Source organism: Chinchilla lanigera, unplaced genomic scaffold (genome assembly GCF_000276665.1).
Source record: "Chinchilla lanigera isolate Chin_1 unplaced genomic scaffold, ChiLan1.0 scaffold00016, whole genome shotgun sequence".
NCBI classification, from domain to species: Eukaryota; Metazoa; Chordata; class Mammalia; order Rodentia; family Chinchillidae; genus Chinchilla; species Chinchilla lanigera.
The window spans coordinates 25821592-25842769 of record NW_004955417.1 but is presented as its reverse complement, the minus strand read 5'-3'; the positions used below and the strand labels follow the sequence as shown (position 1 = coordinate 25842769).

General features: G+C 40.1%; 2 protein-coding genes across 3 annotated transcripts in view; one reads left to right on the top strand and one right to left on the bottom strand.

Annotated features, from left to right (window-relative positions):
• Positions 1 to 18519, bottom strand: part of Mtbp (MDM2 binding protein) — a 69502-nt gene extending 50983 nt beyond the window's left edge. Inside the window, exons 1-11 of the mRNA XM_013512840.1 lie at positions 18212 to 18519; positions 17345 to 17425; positions 15672 to 15745; positions 15440 to 15591; positions 13898 to 13956; positions 11836 to 11980; positions 10443 to 10560; positions 8316 to 8450; positions 6319 to 6413; positions 3855 to 3924; positions 292 to 409 (exon numbers count right to left, since the gene is read on the bottom strand). Of these exons, the coding sequence (XP_013368294.1) occupies positions 292 to 409; positions 3855 to 3924; positions 6319 to 6413; positions 8316 to 8450; positions 10443 to 10560; positions 11836 to 11980; positions 13898 to 13956; positions 15440 to 15591; positions 15672 to 15745; positions 17345 to 17425; positions 18212 to 18329 (1165 nt within the window). The 5' untranslated portion in view covers positions 18330 to 18519. The remainder of the gene's footprint in view (positions 1 to 291; positions 410 to 3854; positions 3925 to 6318; positions 6414 to 8315; positions 8451 to 10442; positions 10561 to 11835; positions 11981 to 13897; positions 13957 to 15439; positions 15592 to 15671; positions 15746 to 17344; positions 17426 to 18211) is intronic.
• An 87-nt stretch (positions 18520 to 18606) lies between these two features.
• Positions 18607 to 21178, top strand: part of Mrpl13 (mitochondrial ribosomal protein L13) — a 31849-nt gene continuing 29277 nt past the window's right edge. Inside the window, exons 1-2 of one of the 2 annotated variants that reach the window (XM_005381917.1) lie at positions 18607 to 18713; positions 20466 to 20589. In XM_005381917.1, the coding sequence (XP_005381974.1) occupies positions 18687 to 18713; positions 20466 to 20589 (151 nt within the window). In that variant the 5' untranslated portion in view covers positions 18607 to 18686. The other variant, XM_013512839.1, reaches the window with a different exon arrangement.

Here is a 21178-nt window from a genome sequence, read left to right as displayed (position 1 = left end):
TGTAGTTAGCTTTCTAATTAACTAAATGTTCTGCCTTGAGATCACTGATATGTTTAATGAATGTGGTTAGAGATAACTGAATACTATTTTCCAACAAAGAAATGTTACCGCGGGCTGGGGATGCAGTCAAAGACAGAGCACTTGTCTAGCACAGGAGAGGACCCAGTTCAATCCCCTGCACCGCAACAAAATAAAAATTAAAAAAAAAAAGAAATATTACCTCCATTTCAGGTTTGACAAATACATTCTCTACCTCACATCGGTGATATAACGCAGAGCCCTGCTACTCACCACTGACCGTCTTCGGCTTTTTGGCGATGTACTCCTTCCATTTTCTCGAGCTGAGCTGGCTGGGAGGCGGGATGAACACGTTGCTAACAATACACGGCAGTGCAAAAAGAGCGCCAACCTGGAACACAGGACCCGTTTCACTAACTGCAGACTGAAACTCACTCTGGAAGAGGGGCACATGGCTATTTCCCACTCACAATACCCACTCTCAGCACCACTGCAAACACTGAAAAATGCCCCACACACCGCCAAAAACAAAAAAAGAAACACAGGAAGGCAATCAAGGCTACTGTGGTCCCTTTTCAGCTGAAGTGCACATCTCTGAAAAACCTTGCTCTTCTCTATTTACTTTGTGCTCAGGGTGTGGGTTAATTTCTTTGTATATCTGTAAAATAATAAGAGGCTGAGAATTCTAACACAAAAAAATTTGTCTTATCCAACCATAATTTCAGGACCGCCGATTGATGGATTATTGTTCTGGCTTCAAAAGTATAACACATCTGAAGGCAAAATAGAAATTTTTGTTCCTAGAAACCAGAGATTTAATGTTAATAGGTAAAAACTACAGAGAAGATAATGAATTACATTCTAGAAAACAGAGCAGCTATAGACTGGTTTATGAGCAATCTCAACTTATTTATCTTTGTACTCCCAAGGCTGGGCATACAGATGTTTATTAAATAGTTGCTCAAAAAAATCACCATAATATATTTAGGTAAACTCTCGGTTTGATTAAAGACTAAATGAAACAAATTATAATTGTGAAAACTGTGTTTTGCCTATTTTAGAAATGTAGCTACATCAATCAGCATATCCCAATAAAAACATTAATTTGAAAATGAAATGAAAAATTAATTTTTCCAAAAAATTGGAAAACATAAGGCATTAGTCAAAGATCTTAAGCCTAATATAAATTACTTTTATGTAATTGTTCTGTGTAGATGTTGCTATCTATTACGTGTATTTATGCATTCATAACTAACAGATATAAAAATCAATATTTTAGAAACAAAGGTAAAAGTAAATATAAATATGATAACTGTAGCCTTTTCTAAGAAAAATATAATTTACATAGTCAAGTATTAGCAATTAAAACCTTAAAAATTTAGCAGTAGATACCTCTACTTTTCTAACCATGAACTCCTACTTCTTTCCTGCAGAAGTAACACTTCAGAGCCCGAAATGCTTGTCCACAAGACTGACAAGGCAGTAAAGGGAATCTGCCCCGTCAGGTCCCTGCTACGGCTTCCTCGGTATTTTAGACATGTTCAATGCAGCCCCGCGTAAAGGTGTCATGACCCGTAGGTGAGGAATTGGTCTCATCTCTCACACAGCCTAATTTGGATTCCGATCACTTGTTCTGCCCCACACACAAATCATGAGGTAACCTCTGAGAGGTGTGGGGCTATCATTCTATCTCTAGAATTTAAAGACCAAACAGCGTCCCAAATCTGAGTTTCAAAACCTTGATTTAACCATTTCAGTCAGTCCTTCCTAACAAGGAGTCGCTATGAAAATCATTTTAATAGCTTTGCAAATTCCTCACTATAAAATATACAGCTATGTAGACACCCTAAGGTAAGTGGACATCCCACTCCCTACCAACCCTGCCTTGTCTTTTCCTAACCTAAGAAAATGCGCTTTACTCCAAGAAGCTTTTATGTATACTTTGCAGGGACAGAAAGGAAAACCTTTCAAAGCTAAGCATTTACTGAGGATCGTATAGGTCACTAGACCTTAAGCCCCTCGGAAGCTTGCTGAAGAAGGGCTGTGTCCACCCTATCGCCTCAACAGCTAGGCAAGCAAAACAAGCCACTGCCACACAAGGGATGAAAACCGCGCCATAAAGCGAAGGAATTATTTCAAGGGATAAGCGCGCCATTCAAAACCAAGTTTTTTTCAAAAATGTAAAAGATAAATTGTGACCCAAGATAAAAGAAAAACTACATCAAATTTAGAGATTTATTTTCAAAGTCACATAATATATTTGTGAATATTATCCCTTTTGCTGTATTAAGAAACTTACAGGGCCCCCATTTATGTGCTGCTGACAGAGTGTGTTCTAACATTCTAGAGTCACAGTCCGAGAAGCCATAAAAACCACAATCTAATATCACAAATTTAAAACAAAACAACTGAAAATACGATATTAAACAACAAGTTCAATTTGCTTCTAGAATTAGTGATGCCTACTATCAATAGCTCAGTGAATTAATGATTATTTTATACTTGCAGTAAATAAATTATACATATGCATCTGATTTTTACTAAAAATATTAAGTGGCAGGACAACTTATCAAATAAGTACTTTGATGCCCTATTCAAAATATTATTAAACTTATGGGAAAATGAGGCCTGCAGCCAAAGTTTAAAGTTACCATACAATGAAGCTCTGAAGTCCAAGAGTACACTTCCTTTATACCAATTTTCCACAGGAATTATAATCAAGATTTGACTTTAGCATGACAGCAAAACCGCTACAAATATTAGAATTATTTTCTCCTTTCAGGAGTGTTTGTTAATAGTGTACTTGGGGTTAAAATAATAAGATAATGTTATGTGAACATGGTCAATAAATATTGTGTTTATTAAAAATTATTTTCACAGAAACATAATAGTTGAATAAATAATCAGAGAGCATGCACTTATGTTTTCTTACTAAAAACTTTACTTGACTATAGATACATGACTCCACTTAGAATTCTTTATATTGTAGTTTAGAAAAGTAAAAATATACCAGTTTTATAGCACTATAAATGTAAAACTATTAAAATAGCTACAAATCATTATATTTATGGGAAAATTATAAATATACAAATAATTCAGTAAAACTTTAGAAGTTTTTCTCTGTTCTACCATGAGATAATAATGCAGACCTATGAACACCTTCCCACAGAATTTAAATGATATTGCAGAATTAATGATTAAAAATAATGCTTTTGTTAAAACATTAATGTGTTGAAAATGTGTTTGTATTAGTGACCATTTCATGGGTGGAACAAAAATACCTGACACCTACAAATTAAAGGAGAAGGTGATTCTCATGGTTTCTAGGGTGTAGTCCATGGTCAGCTGCCTTCACGGCAGAAGCATCATGACGGAAGGGTGTGATGGAGGAGAGCTGCTCACCTCATGGCACCCAGGAAGCACAGTGTAACAGGAAAAGCCAGAGAGAAAAGGGCTAGGGACCAGGTATGTTCCCAAGGTCATGCTCTTAGGACCCACCCCCAAACATCCAGAAGTATACTTTACTAATTTGCTAGGCGCCTCTCAAACTAATCAAGTTAATAACCAGGATTAACCCCCATCATTTTCTAAAATTTTGAAGCCATTACCAGCTGTAAAACTTAATTCTGAGAACTGTCTAAAATCAGTCAATTTGCCTGCAAAGCACTTTATTGTGGAAAGTCCAGAGATCTTACCATGAAACGGGGCCAAAGACAAGTTATTTACCTTAAAGAAACCAAGTTAGCAAGCAAAAAGAGATTAATGAGCTACATTCATTTTCTTACACATCTTCCAGTATTAAACACAGAAACACAACTCAAAAAAGCCTGGTTTACCTTGCAACACAAAGAGGAGATCTGCTCCAGCAGCAGCGTGGAGTTCTGCCTGCTGTTTTCCGGCAGCCCTCTGTACAAGGAATTAAAGAAACTGGTAGAGGAATTGGGACAGCTTTCCAGGCCCTAACTGATTTTCTCAATTCTTCCACAAGCTGACTAAATTCGTTTACTAAAAACCAACTTCAGGAATTAACAATTACTTCTCTCCTTAAAAATTATTTTTCTGATTATTTTTTCTGAGAATCATTACTATAAACTAATACAATAAGATAGCTGCAGAAATTTTACAAGAGTTAGTATTCTATTTCTAGTCAAAAAGTTTCCTTTTATATAAAAAGTTCTGCTCTTTGGTGTGGTTCTGAAAATTTTTTAGATACATTTTCTTTTATTTTTGTTTTTTTTTTTTTGGATATCTCAGAGAAGGGTCTCACTATGTAGTTTAGGCTGCTCTTTAACTCACTATCTTCCTGCCTCAGCCTCCCTGGTGCTGGGATTACAGGCATGTACCACCACACCTGGCTCTTAACATGTATTTTCTTAAGAGTTTAAAATTTGTTCATTATTTGCAGATATATATGATAGCATTATATTTAAGTATATTAAAACATACATCAGGCAACTAGTGCTTGTATATTAATCATACTGGTAGCAGGTGAATAAAGGAATTTTAGGAGTATACCCTTTATTTTGTTTTTCCCCACAGATTCTAGAAGTTTTTCCTTCTTCCTTACCTCGAAAGTCATGAGTAGCAAAACCAGGACGTCCTCTGCCTATTCTAGAAGCATAAATACAGTGCTCAAGGTAGCACTGTTTTAGTTTTTGCTTTTTTTTTTTGCAAATTGTAGAACTTGCTTAAAACCAGGGCAATGGCAAGTATACTGAGTATTAATTAAAAACCATTTAAAATGTGGGCCATAACCACAAAAACAGCACTCTTCATGATTCTTTGATGCAGAGAGCTTTCTGCAGCGAGGTGGTCAGGAAGCCCACACTCGGAGCTAGGAGAGGAGCAGCTGCTGAGGCTAGGGTGAGCGAAGTCCAGGGCCACACCCACTCAACCTAGCTTCCCAGCCACCACAAGGAGAGCTCTCCAAGTCTCCATGAAACAGGGTCAAAACCCCTGGTCTAAAGCAAAGATCCAACAGGAGACAAGTATGTCGTGTTTCCTATCTTGCAGCCTGAGGGCGGCTAACAGATAAAGTGAGAGAAATGCAGGACTGATAACAGTGTACACTGGGAAGGCTCTCCCACAGTTCTACATCCGGGAACATTTGGTTACACAGTTCTAATCAGGGACGTAGAATGGGTAACAAATTTATAACTGTCCAGGGCTGGGGATATAGCTCAGCAGCGCAGCATCTGCCTGGTAAGCTCGAGGTCCTGGTACCAAAAAAAAAATGAAAACTGCCCATTGAGTATTACTCTGAGCTTGAACTCCTCCTCTGAAACCTTCCCTGTCCCACACTATCTCAGCGAGGGCACTGCTTTCAGCACAGGGAAATAGGCAGCCCTGTCACGTTCCCTGCATGTCACAGACCAAAGCCAGTGGATTCTACATCCCTAACACATCCTGTAGCTCACCCTGGACCTCCATTCCAAGCCACCTCTTTAGATCAAGTTCTGTGAGCTGAACAAAATCCCACCCGTACCATTTAAAATCTGCTTCTCATTAAGCCACTCCTGGCTCACAGTCCTTCTCCATCCCTTACGATCACGATCTTTAAGATACAAGTTAACTCCTCATCACAGTACAGGTCTTTTAGTTTTTGATCTTCAGCCTGATCTAGCAACACCCCCCCAAACCAACACCCCCTAAAACAATACAACATCAAAAACATTTCAGTGATACTAGACAAACAGCTTTCAGGTGGGTGAGGTTTGCCGAAACCTTCAAAAATGCCACCTTTTCTACAGAAAGAAGAAAACAGTGAACATCTGATGTAATAAAATGCCTCCATTCTGTGACATCAACTGAGCACCCACTCTGCTGCTAGCCTATATTGCATTCATAGACTTCTTCCAAAGAAACACAGCGAGAAAGACATAGAAGTCAAGGAGAACACACTAAACAAAACGCCAGGAAGGTCTGATGCTATGCAGGAGGAAGAGTGGATCTAGCCTGTGCCCAACAGGGGGCGCTATAACTGCACTGACACAAGGCTCCAACATTTCCTGTTCTTTCCACAACCCTTCCCAAGGCAATTAGTACTAAATGAAAACAAAGGCTCTTGCCTAGGGAGAGAGGTTTCTGCTGGGAAAAGTAGAGGGTCCAGCATATAGAAAAAGCAACAACTTGCACCCTCAGCAACTTCAACAACATGGGGTCCCGCTGGTCCACTCGCGTAACTATGAACACAACACAGTGAGGACACATGTACACGTCATACGTGGGGTCACCTCCAGTACCAGAACATACTGCCTGACACAAAATACAGTCTGACACGACACAGCAGTGAAAGGATACAACTCGAATTCAAGGTCCGACACGTAGCAGGAGGGTAGCTCTGATAAGTTTACCATCTGCACAAACTGCAGGGCAGGGCCATAGTAATGGAAAACCTGGAAAAGAAATCAAACCTGTGTAACATTTTACTGGAAAGAAAGCAAACAACTTAGTGATTATGAGTTCAAAACTTTGAAATGGGTCTTAGAATGCCGCTATTCACACATTATGCAAGCCGGCGCGCAATCCCTCTACAATGGACAAGAACTTCTTCCACTTCAATTCTGCCTTTCAGAGTCGACAGACACAGAGATTTCCTAGTGATCAGGAAGAGCTGTAACAGGAGAACAAGCATCGGAAGAGGCAAGCAATAGCGAATACAAGTTCTCAACTTTTTCTCTTCAACAAGAGAAAGAGGCCCCAGCGCTGAAGACACAAACCAGCAAACTACCCCCGCAGCACTGACAGAGCAAGCAAACACACGGCAGGGTGAGCTTTGGTGAGTGACTGACCGAGATTTACAGGGAAAATCAGCCGGGGGCAGTGGCGCAGCACTCCGGAAGCTTAGGATCCCTGTGATTTCTAGGCCAGCCTGGCCACAAAGTGTGTTCAAGGCCAGCCTGAACTGCACAGTGAAACCCTGTCTCAAAAAAAATAAAATAAAGGAAAATAAAGGAAAAAATCTGGGGAAAAGACTGACGAAATAGAAGAGTACAGCCAACAAGTGCTAATTATGAGAGAAAGTCTCACTCAGAAAAGCAAATGTTCAGTATTTCTTCGAGTAGAGCTTACCACTGAATTAGAAGGCGCTTATAAAGGAGACTTAATAGTTGAAGACAAAGTGCCTCACATGAAGAGCAAAGAAAAGAAAATACATCATGAAGAAACTACACAGTTTCACATTTGCAGAAGGCAGATAATTACACTGTATGACTCGTGTGTGTGTGTGTGTGTGTGTTATACAGTATATACACATGTACACACAATATGCACACATATATGGAGGGTGGGCTAACACTTCTTGAAGAGGTTGTAACTAAGATTACCCTCAATAGTATCAAAAAATCAGACATTATCACACTTGAATGTTTCACTACCGAAGAAGAAAAGTGGAAGCCATTAATTTTATGATTTGAATGTTAAAAACTTAAAATTTCTGTGAAAGCTAGTCATAGTAAGTTATTTCAAGTAAGCAATGTTAAACAATATTGGTAATGAGCTCTCATCAGAAACTACACCTTTTTTATACCGATTTTCAATCAGAATATAGTAACTGTCAATTCACAGCCTTATAACTTCAAGACCACTATGTTTAGTAAACTCATACTGAGTCCCTTAAAGTAGATTTTTAAAGTGCTTCTATATAAATAACTCTTCTGATGTTATTTTTCCAGTGTTGAAGACAGCCAGCTACACCTTTTTCTAATGATTATATTTATAAGTAATTTAATGAACAAATACACAGAAGATCTGATATGAGAATTACACTTTTGAACTATAAGTTAAGCCGAGGTCAGGTTCCGTATTAGATGCTCTTCTCTTATACTTACTTGATTCCCACGGTAACTCTGTAAGAGGAGCGTTGTACTCTTGGTCCCATTTTCACAAATGTATTGGTTTTATCCAATACATAAAAGGTGAAAGACCCAAGTTTCCAACCCAGGTTTTTCTAACACAAAAACTCCTCCTCTTTCCACTACATCATACATTATGTTTCCTCCAAAATTAGTCTTAAGCAGGTCGCACAGTAAAGTCCAAACAAAGGGAGTTTCAGCCCGCTACTGATTCAAAGTTAGGATCACCGCATTCAAGATGAAATCTGTAATGAACATGGTTCAGCATCTAACCCTGATAACTGCACAACTCAGGCACTTAACTATTACCAGAATCAGAAGAATTATGCAAGTGAACATATCTCGGTACACACCAGTAATCCAGGATTCAAACATCTGACAGTAATAAAAATATTCACAAATGCATGACGGCAAAAAAAAAAGGAGTTAAACACACACAATTACCTTTGGCAAAATATCTTTATCCTTTGATGGTGCTATCTTTTTGGCAAGAAAGCAAGTATTCCAATGAGATGTACTGAAATTCACAGGTGTGACTCCCTTTAAACAAAATTCAGGAAAACTAACTTCAAATCCAAACTGAAACGAATCCAAGAGAATACAGTTTCAGGCATCGTGAATAAAATCATAAAGATTAATACGTCATCCTTACTGCAATGTAAAAGTTAGAGGAAACCCACGTGTACACTTATGTTCAATCCCTCAGCTCACAGGGTAGTTCTTCCTCGGAGGCACGTGCCTCCGTTAATGAGGCAATGCCTCTGTTTTAACTTGTGCATGAATCTTTCATGAAACACGGCCCTTGACCCTTCCTTAACTGGCTAGAGCACGGTCAGCTCATTCTATGCGACCACAGGACCAAACAACCTCCTCCACATACACTTGCTCAGTGTCTGGATTTCCACCAATCTGTAAGTTATGCAAAGACAGACACTGTCTTCTCCACCGCTGGATGCTTAGTACGGTGCCTCATACATATTTATCTTCAATACTCACCGCTATAGAGGAGATAATTACTACACAGGTCACGGCAAAGGTGCCCTCAGTAGGCATGGTACCAGAACCACAGTAGCTAAACACTTACTGATTATTTTGTACTTTGAATAATTTAATTCTCATAAAAACCTATGAGCCAGAACTACTACTATCCCTATAAAAACTGACACCGACATGACACTTAGAACTGGAGCAGAGAAAGAGCTGGACTGAAATACAGCCACAGAACTCCAGAATCGATGTCCTTAGTTACTATAATGCCTCTTGGCGGAGAGATATTCTCCACTAAGAAAGTGAGTTCAAGTTTTAATGCCTACTGTGGATCTATTGATTTATAATTTCTGTTTAAAAGGAATAGAAGAACCACATGAAAAAGAACTCTGGCATTATCTGCCTAACCGTAAACACTCAGTTTCAGAAAATGCACACAAAAGCAATTCTCCTAGCTAATCATACTTGCCACTTTTCCGTTTGGCTATATGGTTTTTCCTATTAAAACCACTGGGCAGGCAGCTGTGGGAGCACCCGCCTGTCATCCTAGCACTCTGGGAGGCTGAGGCAGGAGGATGGCAAGTTTGAGCCTAGCCTGGGCAACTTAGTGACGTAGTGAGAGCCTGTCTCAAAATTAAAAAAAACACGAAAACGGTCTGGGGATGTAGCTTAGTGCAAATGGCCCTTGATTCAATCCACAGTACTACAAAAATAAAAAGATAAAAATAAAAAACAAAAACAGCTTGCCACAAAATTTTATCTGCAGATTTAGCTTTCCTGAGATGAAGGTGAGCAACTGAAAACCACTGAGAGTGGCCCAGCACACTGACACCCGCCATCTTCCCGGAGGACGCGGGAGCCCTGGGACTGCCAGGGCCAAGCTGGAGCGAGCAGCGCAAAACCACCTCAGAGGAACGCGAGGGCCTGCGCTGCCCTGAACGCCATGGTTTAATTCTGCCTGGCCACAAACGTGTACCAGACACTTCTTCCCACATGCACACCACCCGCCACAACCACTGAGCCTATTCGCTCTTAGTAAGAGATCAAAAAATGAAACTAGAAATTTAGTATTAAAGGAGTTTAAATAACTTAATAGGCTCATTTTGCGGTAGAGAAATCTGGGATCTAAGTTAGGTTAAAAAATGTTCAGAATTAGAGAGGTAATCGGTAGGAAGCTCACCAGTACGGAAACTTCCCTAAGCTATTTTTCTGCAGTAAATCACATATGTAATAAAATAAAGCAACTAATGCCAAGTTGTGTCCAAGTATCATTACATTTCAGAACTGTACTACCTAAAATATAACCAGTGATGATTTAAATTAAATCTAATTAAAATCAAATAAATTAAAAATTCAGTTCATCAGTTGAACTAGTCACACACAAAGGGCTCGGGAGCACTATGTAGCAAATGGACCGTTCTATTAGCACGGATATAGTGCATTCCTATTACTGCGAAAACTCTCATTAGTGCTAGCGTGGGACATCTGTCTTGGGTACATTTACACGAGACTCACTCAAACTCCCTGTGTTGCAAAGCTGAAATGCCTACTCTGTACCCTGCGAAAACTGGGAAATCCACTTACCTTTCTTTCCCATATCTGAATCTTTCCCCTCCACAATTCCTTTGAGTCAATTACATTTCCGAGCTCTTCTAAAGATACAACATTAGCAGAAAGGTATTCTGCAATCTTCTGACAGTTTCTGTTTCAAAAGAAAAAGTGAAATTACATAGTTATATTTTACTTCTATTTAATGGTTGTAGTTTAACTACAAGTCTAAGAGGCAACACTCACACCGCTGTTTGTGTTTGTAACTAATGTATGGAATGCCCATGTTATGGTTTATGTCTGGGTGTCCCCCCAAAGCCTCATGCAGCCATGGGGCAGGCTTTTAAAGTTTGATTGATTAGGGGTGTGAGAGCTGCACCCGCCCTGGAGTGGATAGTTTGCATATGTAAGGGAGAGGAAAAGGGTGCTTGAGGTGATTCCTCCCCCATTCCGCCCTGGTGTGTGGTTGTTGCTTTTGCTGTGTTCTGCCACCATGGGCTGCAGCCCTCTGCCATGTGCCATTCTGCCTTATAATCTGCCAAGTACGGAATGAAACCTCCACAAACTGTAAGGTAAATAAACCTTTCCTTCCTTCATTTTGGGCATCAGGTATTTTGCCCCAGCAATGAGAGAAAAGTAACCAAGACAGCCCACAGCATCAATTCGCTGACCAAGGTCAGCCACACACTCACCTAATGCTGCATCCCCACAAACTAAGTGTGGTCAGCCTTAGGATGAGGATACAGACTGTCCTCATACTTTTAGCTTACATATGGCAGCTGTCCACAGGCTGAATGGCCACTCCTTGCCACACAGTGTTTTACTGGTTCAACGACAGCACCTATCACAGACGATCCCGACCATCAGCAACCTGCACTCCCATGAAAAGACAGTGGCTTTCACGTCCTGAACACACTCGCATGTGTGGCCGTGCGTGCCTGGCATAGTCAGCACTCAACAAATGTGCAGTGAATGAAAAAAGTCATGAAGTTCAGAAAGCCAATTTAAATACAAGATCCAAAACTGGTAAGTACGATTGATTCCACTGAAATGTCATAGAACACAGCAATGTTCACTTATTCCATGGTGGTACATAACACAGAAAACAGACACGAGACTTTAAATCAAACATATACATGTATCCATGGTGTTCATCACAGTGCTCACTAGACAACCAAGCCTATTTAAAAGCAAACAGCGATCCACGCTCGATACTGGTGAGAAATCACCATTTACTAAAAACTATTTTTTACTATTTACTAAAAACTTAAAACATCTTGGAATCTGAAATAAGAAAAATCTAGATTCTTCTCGACACATACGACATCAAGCTTTACCCTGTCACATTACAATAGTTTTCAAATGCTGCATCCATTCAGCACAGGGCAGCTGTTTGGACAACAAGACAATAACCATGACCAAAGCTTACGATCCACAGTGATTTCCTGCCATAGTAATTTTTGCTGAATGCCATTCTCTCAGATGTTTTAATGCTCCGACAGCAGGTAAACAGTCTTTCAATTTAGGAGGATCTTTGTCAGAGGGCAACAGGATTATGTCTATCATTGCTCTACCTAAAAAGAGAAAAAAAACCATGGTAGTCTTTCAAAGGCATTGGAGCTTCAGGGCCTTACAGTTCTACCTGAACATTTAAATTTTATGTTTATTTAGCAGATAAAGGAGTATTTTCATTTTTAATTTCTGAAATTCTTCAAAACAATACAAGTTGGATTTCAAAGTTTTAAATATTCATCATTTAATTTAAAGCCAGGTTATTCTGAAATAGCATACACAGAGAACAGCGAACTATATCATCAGCACTTACTAATTCTGCAGCCGTGGTTAATTACACACGTTGGTCTGCAGATCATCAATGCTATTGTTATACTCTGCAGAGGAAAAAAACCTGCAATTTCATTATATTCCTCTATACTTAATCTTGTTATCCAAAAGGGAATAATTAGTATAAAATTACAATGCTCAAATAAATTATTTCTCTTTAACAGACAATAAAACATTTAGCAAAACCACTTATACCGACAGCATCGCTAGATTCTGAGAAGTAAGACTAACTTGGCATCAGTTTAAATTTCTTGAAATTATAAATTTACCAAAGGACTAGAAAAATCAAAATGAAACAGAAACTAAATAAAAATGTGATAAAGTCTTTTAATTTGCCAAAACAACAACAGTATAATATTGCAATGCATATTTTCAACCTGATACATTTCATCAAAAGAAAAATGAGCAGCTATTGGTGGAGCTCACAGGTAGAGTGCAGGTTTAGCACGCACAGGGCCCTGGATTCAATCACCAGCACCAGAAAAAAAAAAACCACCCACATCAGTGGTGGTGAACCTATGGTACACGTGTTATTTTTCTTTTAAGACAAAAGATGTTAATGTATGAGTTGTTCTCTCTAAACTAAAACCTCAGTATTCAGGTTTAATTGCAGTGTTGGCACTTTGCAATAAATAAGTGGGTTTTGATTTGCAGTTTGGGCCCTCGTCCCTAAAAGGGTCGCCATCACTGATCTCTGTTCATTTATCAATTTATCCAGGTATTTTCTATGAGGGACTTTTTGCACTGAAACACGATCTTCTTGAGTACAAGGGTTACCAAGGCTGGGAGCTGTCAGACTCTGTGATGGAGACCCAGGCTTCACTGCTCACTGCATACCCAGCTCCTAGTACCACACGTGCCACGCAACGTGACCAACTAATATCTGCTCAGTAATGACTTTCTCTCCGGAGGACATTCAAAAAGGAAACTCCTTCAGGACTATCTGTGAGTGCCAGATCATATCAAATTTTAGGGGACACCTACTTGGTTAAAGCCAAGAAAGGTTAGCTTAGGACAAAAACAGCTTTAAGAATACTGTGACACAGTACTTCACAAAATACATTTTGCATTGTAGGAAAAAAAAAAATGGTTCTACAAAGCAATTGCTAAGCAAAGAGCTTCTTCTACTGCCCAAAGTTCCCCATGATAACGCGCGTATTAGCTCCGCCATAGAAGAATGCTATCTGAATGATCTAGTTTATGAAAGCTGCTTTTCCAAGAGTGGTTTCCAGGGTTAGTGGTCTCTATATAGAAAATATTCTAAAAAATAATGTTAAGTAGTGGTAAGATTGCTTTTCAGTAGTGATTAAATAAGAAAACATGAGTATTTAATTTTCTAAATTCTAATTTTTGCCTAGAAAATAATAAAAAAACTAATTTTGTTTAGAAAATGATAAAAAGCATTGTAATGTCTCAGTAACATACTCAGAAAAATAGAGCAGTACATTTTGTGTAAACTTCAATTAAGAAACCATTTTTATTAGTATACGTTTGCAATGCATAATAATTACAAGCATCCTGGGGAACTGGAACATATTTTTCATCTCGAATTTCAAAATGAGAATGTTAGCACAAAGACTAAATTCATCACTCATTCATAAAAAAGTATACAAAAAGATACAAATTCTCAAAAACACTCATAACCTTACCGGGAGCAGGAAGCTTGTCTGATAACTGATGCAAATTTTCTGCAGATTCTTCATATAGCCTAAAACAAAAAGAAGAAAAAACCTATCTGTATATAACGGTGGTCACAGCAGGCGATGATGGTCTACGTGCTAACCGCGTCCCTGATGACTAACAAAATACTGCTGCTGTCACCACTAATGTGTGTGACGAATACAGACCGAAACTAGGGTTCAAGCACTGTGTTCAACTTTGTATCAGAAAAACAAATACGATCAGCAAAATAAAAAGGGAAGCAAGGTCTGTAAGTTATATTTTATATGTTAAATATAAATGATAACTAAAATACCAACATTTTTCTGAACCTGCAAAGTAAGCTTTCACTAGTGTTTAATAAAGAAAACATACTGCTTTTCCTTAAGCCACTTTAACGGTGCTGATTGAGGAGCACTGTGTCCTCTGCAGATCCTTTAAAACCTGAGGAGGATGAAAATTTATCCCTGTGACGAAATTTTCTCTAAAGAGCTGGTCACATAGATTATTAAATCCTTTGGGATAAACAGATACTGTCCTAAAAAGCCATCGTGCGTAAACGACAGTTCTCAGGCTCCCTCTGGTGGAAGTGATTATTAAGTCACTTACCAGAAGTTTTACTTTTACACCTGCCATCTTTTAACATGGTGGGAAAACATGGATTTGTAAGAACTTTAAGGCAAAATGAAGGGCGCGCTAGAAAACATCTACAGGAACCTCAAGGCTTCATAGGTGAGAGGAGAAGGGCCCAGAAGTCACGCGCCTGGCCTGAGGTGAGGCAAGCAGGGACCATGCTACTGAGTCCTGCGCCCCAGCCCTGCGATGTCAACCTGTGGGAACTGGCACAAAGGGTAGGGTCCGGAAACCAGCAAAGGAGTATTTAAAGCCTGCACAATCCACAGATACACTGTATGAACATAAAATAAAACAAAAGGAGTGTTCTGTCACAGAGTAGGAAGATGAAGACAAAAGTGAGAGGTACTATGAGTCAGAGAGGGGACGTTTTATGAAGAACAAAATGAACACAGGTCGTCACCGGGATTATCGCTGTACCACAATCCAAACACGCGAACTCAATCAGAAAGCCTCGGAGTTCTTTGTGGATCTTAAGAAGTATACGAAATGCGGAAGATTAATATACATTTTAAAAAATCACAGGTTTTCAGCCTCAAACAGGAAAAAGAAAAGAACACTTTGGTTTGAAAGCTATTAATAACATTTCTAGTCAGTTTTAAAATATACTGTCTGTCAAAATTTACTTTCAAGTAAGCGACATATTAATTAAAATACCATTTTATAATTCTTGCAATGTGAACTTATGAAAGAAACCATTTTCAGGTGTCAATTCCTTCATTTTAAAGAACTTCATTCTGATAAAAGACCCAAATTATTTCTTCCCAAATAAAGAGTGAAAATTTTCAGTTAATAACATTTCCTTACTATAGTTGCTAAAACGTAAACTTCATTTTCCTGACTTAGAACTCTCTAAAGTTAAATAGCTTCAAAGTGGCATAAAAAGAACACACACATACTCAGCCAAGGAGAAGGACTCCCTACTGTGACCGTCTTCTTCCTCAAAACACTCAACGGCACTCAAACATTCTTCAGTATTTGTTTGAAGAACATCTTCAATCTTATCTTTTTCTGCATCAAAATGTATCTCTTGCCAATCAGAGCTACAAAACTAATACATTGAAAGACACATTAAAACAATGGCTGCTGGAACCCGTGGGCACAGCAAAGGCATTGGCTAATAGCAATTACCTGGTAAAAGCTGGAAATCGTCTGCACGGCAAAGAACCACTTCTTGGAGCCAGGAACGCCACCCACTGAACAGGCTTGAAAACAAAATGATGCTTATTACAACAAAGGCGGACCACACATAAACTGATGGCATACTACACCTACTTAAAAAGTTGTGTGCTATGTAAGCATATTCTATAGTTCTCCAAGATCAATCCATCTATCCTTTAAAAATCTCTGCTAGAAATTCAAGCAGAACAATCTGTTTCAAGAGCAAAATTACAAAACACTTTGCATCAGTTCATTATAACACAAAATCCATATTATTTAAATCTTCATGTAACACTCACTCAAATCTACTCTAAAGATGTTGAAAAACACACGTAAGGCTTATTACCAGCGAGGAACCCAAAGCCATGTAAGTTATCAAGGGAAAACAACTCTCCCTGGAGACTGTGCAGGCGTGGTTCAGCCTGGCTACAGAGATGCTCTTCTTGGAAAAGGCAATATTCCAGGAAGACAAGACATTAGAAGCCTCCCGAGACACCTACCAGAGGAATTAGGAAGAATTTAGAGCTGGTTACAGAAACCAGACTCAAAGGAGAGCGGGGAAATATGGTGAGGTTTCACTCATGGAAGCTGGCTATGATGCTAAGTGCCTATCACCAGCTTGTTCGAATCATCTCAGCAGGACACTTTACCGCCTGTTTCCTTAGGAGAAGAGGAGCCATAGTCATCACACCTTTTGGAAAATGTACAACTCCATTTGCACCACTTTAGTCTCTGCTCTTTCCTTCCCCTTAAGGTACAAACGGCACTGACCCCCCACCCGAGGTTATCCCTCAAGCTCCTCTGAGACTCTGGCCTTGTTACGCCAATCTGTTCCTCTCACTAGCATTTAAATACAATTATTTCTCAAACTACTATTTTTTTCCAATTAATTTCTTTTAAATTTACCTTTCTTTTTCAGTGACTACTATAACTTTTCCTTAATGGAGAAATTTTTTATCTCTACTTAACTCTCTGCCTTAGCTTATCAACTTTCCCACTTTCCTCCAGATACATTTCAATTTTTTTTCATTTTGTTTTGTTTGGTCTCCAAAATGTCTCTGAAACTACACTCACCATGGTCATCGATAACTGACTGTATGAAACCTAATAGTTTTTAGCTTTGTTGTTACTTAATCTCTCAGTGGAAGAGTAAAACAACAGATCAAAGATGATCCACTTGACTTCTTTTTTCTTAAAACATGTGATTGATGTGGCTATTTCTCTGCCTGCTCCTTCTCGGTCCTTTAAAAACTGGTGACAGTTCCTTTAAATATTGGGATTCTGTTTTAGATTTTCTGTCTTTGCCACTACTGATAAGCAAGCTTTTCTTTCTCATGGCTTCAGCTGACATCTATACATTAATGACTCTATCATCCTTCTCTAGCCCAACCCTGCAGGCATTTTGAAGTAAAGATAGAAAAAGAAATGATAAATAAGTCACTTGGGAGCATTAATAATGTAGTTTTAATAAGGACAAAATCCTCCTCTTAAGGCCATATGACCTTATATTATATGTATCTGAAGATGAGCAAGAACATTTTATAAAGAAAGTTAAAATTCAAGTTGAGAGAACAGAATGATTTTCCTAACAACTTTATGACATTTAAGATTTATCAGAGAATGAGGTGTTACGTTATGCTTACCAGGGAAAGTACTATCATCTGGGTTGATGGAAGCACCAATGCTTCTTTTTAGGAGATGATAAACATTTGCTGCCATGAAGTCTGAAAAGCAAATATAATCTAAGTCAGTGGTCCCTAAGTTACATAATATAGGTCTATTTCAATTTCACCATCAGAGACTCTCAAGACCAGTAAAATAACTACCGACATGCTAATCAAGATATTCAAATTTTGATAGGATAAACCGAAAGCAAGCAGGGAATACAGGGAAAGCACTTGGTTTACACATGTCAGCACAAATCAAAAACTCTCTCAACAGAACAGAGAAACTGTCCTGACGACTTTTACACGATCACATATATTTCCTCCTAAGATTTGCTTGATCAAAAGTAAACAAGTAAAACGCAATACAGTCTCAATAGGTGCGCTAAAAAGCAACTAAATCTGTTAAAATCGTACAAATTTATCATTTGCTTTTTAAACGTAATTCTATATGCGACGTCACCTCCCATTAGAATGTGAACTGTAGGTCAGCAAGACCCTTATTTTCGTGTTCCTTTCTGTACTTCCTGCTAGTGGAACACTGGAGGCGTAAACATATAGTGAATGCACACTTTTTTCTGAGCAGGAAACTCCATGACTAAGGTACGGGGGATTCGATTTTTACTGTGCCCTGAATTTTTGGGTGCGGGGACCTTGCATCCACAGGTTTGTACCGAGTTTGCCACGAAGCTGATGTATTGTCATCTCTCGCTAGATCTCTCTGGGTCATAGTCACGGCGTCTTGGGACATTTCGGCCCACGTTACTCGCCAGCGAACCTAAGCAAAACTCAATGGGCGTCCTCTCCCTGCCACCCGTTCCCGCCCTTTCTAAGTCCCGCGCTCACCAGGCTGTTTCTCGGTACAGTCACCCGTTGACACCTCTGATCCATGTTCTGCTTGCTCACTGGCCGTCGATGGAAACTTTCCTTCACCCCAGATCGCCAGCAGCAAGTACCGATCCATCTCCCGGCTCAAAGTTACTTTCAGGTCTCAAAACAGCCGCGCCTCTGAGGCACTTCCGGTTTCCTTCCGCTTAGTTCGGCTGGAAATTGTGTCCACGGTCTGTCTTATGTAGGTTTCCAGGAACTTTAGGAAATTCTTCTCGGGCATGATCCTCTCGATAACGCCATTATTTCCTCCTTTCAGGATAAAATTGTTACGGTAGGACGAGTGGAAGGAACCTAAGGAAGTGGAAGAAGCGGAGGACAACTGGACGGGCCGGGAACTGTTGTGCTTCGGTCTGTGCATTTCCCGCCGAGCTGGTATTGGTGACGACCCGACCTGGCTTCCGGTACGTGAAGGTCCTGCGGGCGGGGAAACATGTCGAGCTTCTCCCGGGCGCCCCAGGTGAGCTCGGAGTGCTGTAGCTCCACGCTGTTCCTCGGACGGGCAGAGAGAGAGCAGTGGTCCCGCGGACTTGGTAACGAAGCCGAATCAGGAAAGAGAAGGCGGAACCGGTGGCCGAGGTGGGGGAGGGGCACGGGCAGGCTCGCGGGTCTCGCCGCCCCTGGCTACTGTTCTGCCGTCGTCCCCCCTTTTCGGCCAGCGCTTTTCGTGCCTTTTTTTTTTTTTTTCCAAGAAAGAAATAGAGATGATCAGAGAGGTAGCTAGGTGGACCGCGCCAGGGAGCGTTGACGAGCCGGGTCGGAGGGTGCTGATCTCGGGGCGACACGGTGTGGCGCGGGTGTGACGGCAGGCGTGGACCGGTGAACCAGGCTGGAGACAGGGTGCCCGAGCCCGGCAGCTCACGCTGGCGTTGGGCAGGATCGGGCTCCTCTGACGGCGGAGCCGGCGGGGTTTCTTGGAAGAGTAAATGTGGGCAGACAGCAAGAGAGAACAAAGATTGCTCTCGGGGTTCGGGTTCGCGCAGCTGGAGGAGTGCTGTCAGCGGGGTCGGGCAGGCTGGGGTTTGAGATTCGAGTAGGTTGCAAGACGACTTAGCCCGGTGCTGCTTCAAGGGTGCTTCCATCCTTGGAGTGTTTGCTTCTTGTCTGTGATGAGGTAGATGCAGGAAGTGAAATTAAACATTTTTAAGTGTTTATAGCCGTTTGACATTGTGTCAGCCTTTGTACTTCTTTATCAAAGTCCTTTGTTTTATAAAAGTGTCAGAGTATTGGTCTGCAGTGGGTGGGAGGAAACATCTCTTTCTCTATAGGCTGGTTTGAAGTTCATGCTGATTAATTAAAAATAAAATCACCAAGTCCAGTGTGGTGGTGCTTGCCTGTAATCCCAGTACTCTGGGAAGGTGAGGCAGGGGGATCATAAATTCGACCCCAGCCTATGCAATTTAGCGAGATGCCGCCTCAAAATAAATTTTAAGGTGGGCTGGGGATGTAGCTCAGTGTGAGAGGTTTGGGCTCACTCCCAGTTCTGCAAAAAATAAAACTGCAAGTCTAGTTTTCTAGCATTGTCTAACCTCTCATATCCAGAATTTTCTCAGAGTATAAAGACACTGGCAAATCCTGCAAAAACGGTGGTCTATATCTGAGGTAACTTAGACGGCAGGGACAATTCTTTACAACTTAAAATCCTTCGCCTTCAGCCATACTTCCCCACCTAGATTGTTCTGTTTAACTACTCAAAGTAATAAGAGTAATGAGAAATTTCCTTTTTCCAGAAATAGAAAGCAAACGTATTTAGTGATGGTCTTTTTTTTTTCTTTTTCTTTTTTCCATTAAAAAAGTATTCATGCATATTAGTTGTAGGGAATTGTAATCTGCAGGTTGCTTTTGGTAGTATGGCCATTTTAACAAGATTAATTCTACTAACCCACAAATGTGGGATTGTACATAGAACAACTTTTTCTATGTTCTAGTGTCTTCTTCAATTTCTTTCTTCAGTGTCCTAAACTTTTCATTGTAGAGCACTTTCATTTTTATTTTTTTAAGCTACTGAATAGAATTTTTAAATTTCTTTCTCAGCTAATTCATTATTGGTATATAGAAAAAGTTGGTTTTTTAATGATGGCTTTATATGTCACATACTCATTTCTCAAAGTAATTGTTGACATTAACTATAAAGTCCATATGAGAGCATAGAGCAATAATTTAATTATTTCCACTTTAACTTAGTATCTTCGTTTTGTTCTTTTTGTTCAAGCAATGGGCCACTTTTGCCCGAATGTGGTATCTCTTAGATGGGAGGATGCAGCCCCCTGGCAAACTTGCTGCTATAGCATCAACAAGGCTTCAAGGGCTGCATAAACCTGTGTACCATCAAATAAGTGAGTATCAATGAGCGCAAATGTTTGCATTTATATCAGTTCTGGAAAATGAACAAAATGCCTGCCGTTCGTAGCCATTGCAAGTATCATGCTAGACCAGTCCTTAACCATGAGGGTTGCCAGGCGTGGTGGCACACGCCTGTAATCCCAGCACTCGGGAGGCTGAGGCACGAGGATCGTTGTGAGTTCGAGACCAGCCTGGGCTACAAAGTGACCTCAAGGCCAGCCTGAACTGCATAGCGAGACCCTGTCACAAAAAGACACACACACACACACAAAAAAAAAACCAAAAACCGTGAGGGTTGTTCTTGTGCCCAAATAGAATCCTGGTGGAATTTGACTGGGCTGCGTTTAAGGCCTCTTTTGTTCTGAAAACTAATTCCGTTTCTTCTGAAAACTTATGAGGGCACTAAAAGTGCATTTGGCTTCCTCATGGGAAAACCTTACAGACTAGATTAGGGCAACCCCACTGCCAAGCAAAATTAACAGTAGCCCCTCTGCATTCTTCCAAGTACCTACTGTGACCCCTTCTTATACACGTCTTTTTGCATGCTGTCATGCATCGGAATAGAGAGTGTTTAAAAATAAA